Source organism: Aptenodytes patagonicus, chromosome 2 (assembly GCF_965638725.1).
Source record: "Aptenodytes patagonicus chromosome 2, bAptPat1.pri.cur, whole genome shotgun sequence".
In the NCBI taxonomy this organism is placed as follows: domain Eukaryota; kingdom Metazoa; phylum Chordata; class Aves; order Sphenisciformes; family Spheniscidae; genus Aptenodytes; species Aptenodytes patagonicus.
In genome coordinates, this window is record NC_134950.1 from 56,140,377 (window position 1) to 56,147,776 (window position 7,400).

The 7,400-nt window shown below is 52.3% G+C and overlaps 1 protein-coding gene across 1 annotated transcript; it reads right to left on the reverse strand.

The window, feature by feature from the left end:
- Positions 1 to 476: 476 nt before the first annotated feature.
- TMEM200C (transmembrane protein 200C) lies at positions 477 to 6,838 on the reverse strand. The gene is made up of 2 exons (XM_076329937.1): positions 6,745 to 6,838; positions 477 to 4,564 (listed from the first exon to the last, which is right to left on the reverse strand). Exon 2 carries the CDS (start codon positions 4,519 to 4,521, stop codon positions 2,872 to 2,874), a length of 1,650 nt encoding a protein of 549 aa, XP_076186052.1. The 5' UTR covers positions 4,522 to 4,564; positions 6,745 to 6,838; the 3' UTR covers positions 477 to 2,871.
- Between the last annotated feature and the right edge of the window lie 562 nt (positions 6,839 to 7,400).

The following is a 7,400-nucleotide window of genomic DNA, read 5'->3' on the forward strand; positions in this document are numbered from 1 at the left end:
CCCCAGCACTCCCATCACCTGCTGGTATCACCAGGAGAGGTTCAGCTCCTTTCCAGCCACTGCGCTTCTCTCCAAGGCTAATGGTACTACCGGCAGTCACGGCTGGTGCGCAGGGGTTGAATTTCTCAGCTGTTTTCCAACATCGGCACGTTAAACTTGCCCATCTTGAATTTTAAACAAAAGTTTCTGACTCCAACTCCACCACCGCATAAGTTGCTCAACGAATAGTTTTAATTAATACATTTGCAAAAATAATGAGAGATTTTTTGATAACTTGCAAGCAGAGAGAGGCAGCTTTCTCTGCTTATTAATCTATGTGTTACAAATCACTTATAGCTGCTGTTATAAAAAATCCAATCTGACTGATGAAAGTTCATGTTTCACACCTTTCTTGGCAACACAGGAACAGGCTATAATTTTACCTATTAAACCCAAACCCTGTTGTAATTTTGTTACTCAGAAAGCTTTGCAGTAAATTAGTCATCAGAAGAATTACTGGACTGTTTTATTTTAAATCAGTCTAAGGAGTACCCAGAGGCTTTTTTAAATTTGGGTTTTTTTCAGAGCACGTTGTAGGTTCAGATGACTAAAGAAATATTTACTAAGAATATTTAAGAAAAAAAAGCATTTGTCTCCCCCTCCCGGAATAAAACAAACCCCTGCCCCATCTTCACGAGGACCCCATGCCCCAGTGAGTAGCACCCAGGACTCGCCTCTTCCCTTGCACCTCCATGAAGGGTTTTCACGTGGAAAATAACAAACAGGGTGTCTTCAGCTCTGTCAATGACTAGCATCTCCGTCAGCAGCAGGTAACGCTGCTCAGATACATCTCATAAATCTTGCTGGAAGTCACGGGAGAAGGAGCAGAAGCGCAGGGCCATCGCCCATGGGGAACTGAAAGGAAAGACCCGTGTAAACGCCAGCCAAGCTGCTCGCTCGCCACTTCACGCGGCGGTGCCCAATCCAGCCCGTGCCAGTCCAGGCAGTTTTACAACGTATTTTTGCCAGCTGTGTGCTAGCAGTTTGATAGCAAAAAACGCCACACTGATGTTCATATTGTCAGTGCACTGGTTGCCACTGACAGGAGGAAAGATATTGCCACTCGGATGTCTCCGTTGCTTGAGAGAACAAGCACTTTCTGCTTCCCCAGTTTCAGGAAGCTGACATGGCAAATTGTTCTTTTTTTTTTTTTCTTCTTCTTTTCTTTTAAATTAGCCTTATTTAATAAAGGATTTTGCCGGATTACTAAATGCAATTGCATATAGTGATAGTTATATTCAATTTTGCAATGTATTGTAATGTAAGTAGTTAAATATGTAACTAAGCATTTTAAAACATGAAACCATAAGAAAAATTTTAATTGCAACGGAAAGACTCTTGCCTGCCTACACGTTGTATTTGTTTAATGTCGATTTCTCTGCCCGTAGTAGTGAAATGCCACATCCATATTTAAAATCTGAAGTATTGACAAAATCTTCTGAGCTGTTCTGGCAAAATAAAAGAGTGCCTGCTGTGCTGCAGCTACAAAAATGAAACAGCTCATCAATTTACCAAAATTCTGCCTACAGACAAGGCATTCTCCAGCCTTCAGGAAACCTGATGCTTTTGTCAAGCAAGAAATCCTCACCACATCGAAGTCAGTGAGAAACCTCCGCTGACTTCAATAGGGCCAACTGCTACGAGATTGACAGGGCTATCATTACGCTTTAAAATTAAGCTTATGCATGTGCAATCACAAATAGGAACCGTAACAGCAGAAAGGCTTAATGCAACAGTTATAAGGGAAGTGAAAAATCCACAAATATGCTGCAGTTCGAGATTAATGTGTTACTCACGAAAAATCTAATTTTAATAGAAGGTCAAACCTTTAAAAATTTTTTCTCCTTAGCATGTCAAAATCGCACATTTCTTCAGCTGTCACAGAGTGCTGTTAGAAATGGAGACAGAATCTGCTGATTGAATTAAAGTGTGGTTTCTCAGAGGCTGAACCAGTATTTATTTTGAAATTACTCCTAAATTACTAATTACCCACTTAAAAGCATAAGCAAACCTTTGGCCTCGTAGCATCTCTATAATCTTTCACAGTATAAAACAAAAGGTTTCTGATATCTATAATTACTTACCAAAATAAAGGACTTTTTTTTTTTTTTTTTTTTTTTTTTTTTTTTTTTGTGTAGCAGTTTTGTTTGTAAATGTTTTATTAAAAAAAAATCTTTTAATGCTATTAGTCAATACATGTGTAATAATACTTAATAAAGTATCATGTAGTAGTAGTAGGTATTTTGGATTCAGGAATGTAAAGGTTTTAACTAAATCATCAGAGCTCTGTTCTGCTCCAGTCTCTTCTGAATTGTCATTTTTTTCCAGAATTTAAACAAACTCATTCTTTGTCAAGGTACGTCATCCTTAAGGCCTTGCAAACTTTTTAGTGATTGAACCAAAACAAAGAGAGAGCTCAGCTTTCTTGATCTGAGGACCACGTTGCTCTTGAGCTTAAAAAAGTGCCTGCGGTTTTCAAGCAGTTAGTGGCAAATCAGCAAGAAAGAAATCAGAGAAGAAGGGGCACTTGGAAATCAAAACAGTAAAGTGCACAGTTATACTGTCTGAAATTGTATTAATCTGATCCAAAGAACTTGCTGGACTGTGGATATTTAATACAATTTGGCTTGCATGGAACATACAATCACGATCGGACAGAAAGGATTTTCTTTTTCTTCCTGAAGTCATCTACAGGATTTATGGAATTCAATTTTCAAGGGCAACTTACTGCAGCTCTTTGGATATTGATCGGTTTCCTAAGTCCACAAGGAGATGGAGAAGGGGGGAAGGTGTGGAGGGTTGCAAGGTGTCCTCGTGCCTTCTCTGTTTTGTTTAGATGCCAGTACTCTCCAGTTCCCCGTCCTCCAGCCCTAATGCAGCGTGCGACCTAGAAATCATAAAGAGTTTCTCTTTATTTGTGTACTGTCTTTGAGCTTGCTGGGATTGCTCCTCTGTTTGTTCTCTGCTGGTAGCCTTGAGGGGGTCCGCCTTCTCAACTGGTTCCTCCTCACAGTCCTGGATTTTACCGGCTGGGGTGTTGGCAACTGACTCCAAGGAGGTGCCTGCCTCCTCCAGGTGGCTGTAGCCCTTATTGCTGCTGGAAGGCTCAGACTGGGAGCTCTGGGAGTCCGTCCTGGTGATGGCAGGAGGGGTTGAGGGGGGTGACCCCCCCAGATCCAGAGATTTGGAGTAGCTAGAAGATGCCTTTACCAAGAGGCTGGAGTCCGGGCCCCTGCTGACAGCCGGGGACCGAGGTGGCTCAGGGAAAAGGGAACGCCTGGCATCGGGCAAGCAGCTGGTGCTCTGCCGCCTGAGAATCAGCTTATGCCTCCTCATCCCACAGCCTCCCTTGACGTGGCTGCTGCTGAGGTCGGTCAGGCTCAGTTCAAACTCCCCCCGTGGGATCTCTCGGGCTCCCCGCTCACCAGGGGGCCTCCGCCAGCCTCCCCCTCCGCCGCTCGGTGCCAAGGGCAGGAGGGTGAAAGCGCTCAGTGAAGAGCCGATGATGGAGCTGGCTGTGCTGCACCGGCCCCAGCTCTCTTGTGGGCTGCAGGGTGGGCTGGTGACAGTGCGGCCAGCAAGGGCAGCACGCTCCCGGTAGATGCTGTACACAGCCTCGGCCAGGCTAGGTGGCTGCGGAGGGGTGCAGAAGGAGGAACGCCGCGGCGAGGATGCTAGGTCTGGCGGGGAAAGGGAGACACCCAGTCCTGGTGGCCAGGAGCTCTTGGCCAGCATGGCCGCAGCACCCAGGCCTTCACCACCAGGCTTTAGCTCCAGGCCCCGGGACTGCACGTAGTTGACAAAGCCGTTGAGAGGGGCTGAGGCCGGGGTGCCTCCATCCTTGGCCCGCAGGCTGTGGGCATCGATGACAGTGGAGTAGAGGTCACGCAGGTTGATGATCTTGGTCTTCTTGTCACGGTTCTCGTGCAATACCGCATTGGCGCAGATGAAGAGGAAGATGCCGATACCCATGATGAGGGGGCCCAGCACCTTCAGCTTGTCTGAATGCAAGTAGCTCGAGAAAAGACGGAAAAGGAAACCCACCGAGGCCTGGGGGGACAAGGAAGTGGGGGGGGACTGTGGGGACCCCCAGGTGGTAGCAGTGGTGGAGGTGTTGGCTCTGGGGGGTGACTCTGGATGGATCTCTGCTTGTGCCCCTTCCTGGCTCTTGGAGTGATTCTTGGGGGTGCCACCCTGCGGTGCCAGGTGCCGGCCCCCGCTGAAGCTGCCTTCTCTGTACACCTGGCTGGGCTTCGGCCAGTAGCCCACCACAGCCAAGGCGATGCCCACCAGCAGTACCAGGATGCCACAGAGGGCGATGAGCCCCGAGAGGGAGAACAGTTTTAGCTTGCCTTTCACCACCACCACGTCGTTCTTGCGCTTCTTTTTGGCCTTGCGTTTGCGTTTGGGGACTTGGCTTTGGGGTCGCGAGGGGTCCTGTTTCCTAGCCGAGATCCTCAGGAGGCCTCCAGTGGCGATCATGGCTGGCTACCCAGAGCACTGCCCCCTACGGCCACTCCAGCTCCTGCAGTAAGAGGGAGAAGAGAAGAGAATGAGGACCAGGGGCACAGACCTGCAGCACAGGAGGTGTCTCTGTTTGCTGTTCCTCATTCAAACTCCTGCTAATTAAAACCCTCAACAAGTGGGACGGGGGTTGACACCAACAAGCCGATCTCCCTTGCCCACACAGCTCCCGTGTACGAGAAAGACAGGCAGACTGACAGCATCGAAGCAGCCATGTGCCCCACTACACTCTTGCCAAACAGCTAATTAATTTCTTCACACTGCAGGTAAATGATAGAGGGAGTGATCTCCGCTGGCGTAGACAGAAAAGAAATGATCTTGCCAGTCTCAGAAGGAGCTTGCAAAGCACCAGAGCTCAGAGGATGCTGAGCCCTACTCCCTAACAGGGTCTGGGGTTACACTGCACACTGACTGTGGTTAGTGATATCACGCAGGATTTGAGGGGATGGGGGAAATAAAAGCAGGAAGGCAGTATGTTTGATCTATAGATACCATTTGTTTCATTTCACTACTTACACATTACTGGGGGGGAGGGTTAAACATACTACTTGCCATTCGTAAATGAGTGGGAAAGGAATTACCGTGAAATGCACAAGGGAAACATTTGAACACTGGAAAGCGGTGCCCCGTGAAAGTTTCTTCCTAGCCATTGCACTTGATCTGCAATATTAGAGAAATTTGCCTCCCGCCTGCGGTCCAGAGGCATCCCTGGTTTGGGAACATGTGCGATGCTCCAGGTAACCGTTATGTAACAGCAGCTAATTCCTGCCACCCCCCGCCCCCAGAGAGGGGAGATGGTGGCTGGCAGGTAAGAGATGGCATGTCAAGTCTTATTAAAGGAGGAACGAACCCTCGCGAGTCACCTGGGTCAACGGCAACGACTGCTTGTAGGGAAACTGGCAGGGGACTAAACACTGAGCATTTATGGCTTTTGTTTTACTGGACCATCAGAAGTCATCTATCTCTCTGTTCCAATGATCTGAGCTACAAAATGCAGCGTGTAGAAGGAATTCCTGCACTTTTGCAATTCCTTTTGGAAGATATTCCTTCATGCTACCGAGGAGCGGGATCCCCTCCCCCCTTTCGCTTTCTGAGTGTCCAATTATTTTTTCTTTGAGGGAGCAAAAGATGACAGCACTGAATATCATACAAATCACAAAATTCAATTCATTGCACTGAAAGGCAACTAAGTAAGCACCTAAAAAAAAAATCTTGCTCCCCTTCCCCCGTTCAGCTTTTAAATCTCATTTCTTTTCCGTTTTATTCCCAGATTTGCCACATATGCGGTAATTTTGTATCCCATTTACTCCGTTTGTATTTTCCCCAGAAAAAGAAGGGTGTTGTCAGCGAGGACATCGTTAAATTACTCTCCGAGGTACTGCACGCTCAAAACAAAGAGCGGAGACTTGTCTTCTCTTTCCTACAGCTCTAGTCTTTATTAAAAAAAAAAAAGGCAAAGAGGAGCATTTTTTGGTGATGCAAAAGTGTAATCATCGGGGCATGCTTTGCTTTAATTGTCGGCTCGTTGATCTCATTCTTTCTGCTGCCCCACTAGCCAGCAGCCCGCCTCCTCTACCACGGCGAAAACAGATGGTAAGCAGCTCCGAGGAACCTTCCCAATTCGGCATCGCCTGGCACTTAGTTTTGGCGATGGAGAGAGCAGAGCTCGGCACGCGAAGGAGGGCACCGCCGGACCACCGGCCATTGCCAGTGACCGCGATGCAGCGAAACAACCCGGGACTCGCAGGGGCTGGAGCCGCGTTTCGCCCGAACCGGCCGCGTCCTCCATCCCCGCCCCAGCCCACCGCCGCCGGCTCCTTAGGCGAGCCCCCAGGCGCCACCCCGACCTTGCTCGGTAAAGGCCAAATACAGTTTTAACAGTATTAACAGGACCCGGCTTAACCCCTTCCCACCCCTCGGGCGCCACAGACGGCGCTCGCCGGGCTCCGGCTGCCGGGGCAGGGGCCGCCACGCACCGTTTTAAAGGAGCTCGGGCACCAGACCCCGGGCGCCAGCCGGGGGGTGCCGCTGGCTCCGCCGGGTGCCCCGCGGGCAGGGCGGGGACGCCGCGCCGGCCGGGCTGGCCCCGCAGCTCCCCGCCGTCGGGGCAGTCGGTCGGGGGTCGCCGGCAGACAGAGCCGCCGCTCAAGATGGCAGCGGCGAGGGGACGCGGTCACTTACCGAGGAGGACCGGGGAGAAGTCCGCGCGGGAAGCGGCCGAGCCGCCGCGGGGAAGAAACTTTCCTGCCCGAGCGGGCATCCCCGCGCGGCGCCCGCCCCGCCGCCGCCGCCGCCGCCCCTCACGGCCCCGGGCGGGCGGGCGGCGGGGCTGGGCCGAGCGCCGGGCGCCCCCTCGGCCCCGCCGCCGCCGGCCGCCTCAGGGAGCTCCGCGGGAGCGCTGCCCACTCGCCATGCCGCATCCTTCCCGCCGCGGGGCCGCCCCCCGGCAGCGCCCGCCCTCGCCGCCGGACCCGCCGGCCCGGCGCCCGGCGGAGCCGCTGCCTGTGCCGCCGCCGCTGCGGGCGGTGCGCGGCTGCCGCGGCTGGCGGCCGGACTCGGCGCCGTTGCTAGGAGACGGGAGCCGTGACACAGGGAAATTGCGGCAGGATGGCCGCGGCCGCCTCCCCCCGCCCCCGCCACCTGCGCACCTGCGCCCGCCCGCCACCGCCCCGCCCCGCCCCCCGGCGGCCCCGCCCTCGGAGGCCCCGCCCTCAACCGCCACGCCCCGTCCTCAGCCGCCCCCCCCGGCCTCGCCTCGCCCCGCCATGTTGTGCCTGCCGAGCCGTGCCGTGCCACGCCGCGCCGCGCCCGTTGACCTCTTCTTTCCCCCCGTCCGA

Coding starts and splice junctions, on each gene's coding strand:
- TMEM200C (XM_076329937.1), bottom strand. CDS start 4,521: ATGATCGCCACTGGAGGCCTCCTGAGGATCTCGGCTAGGAAACAGGAC.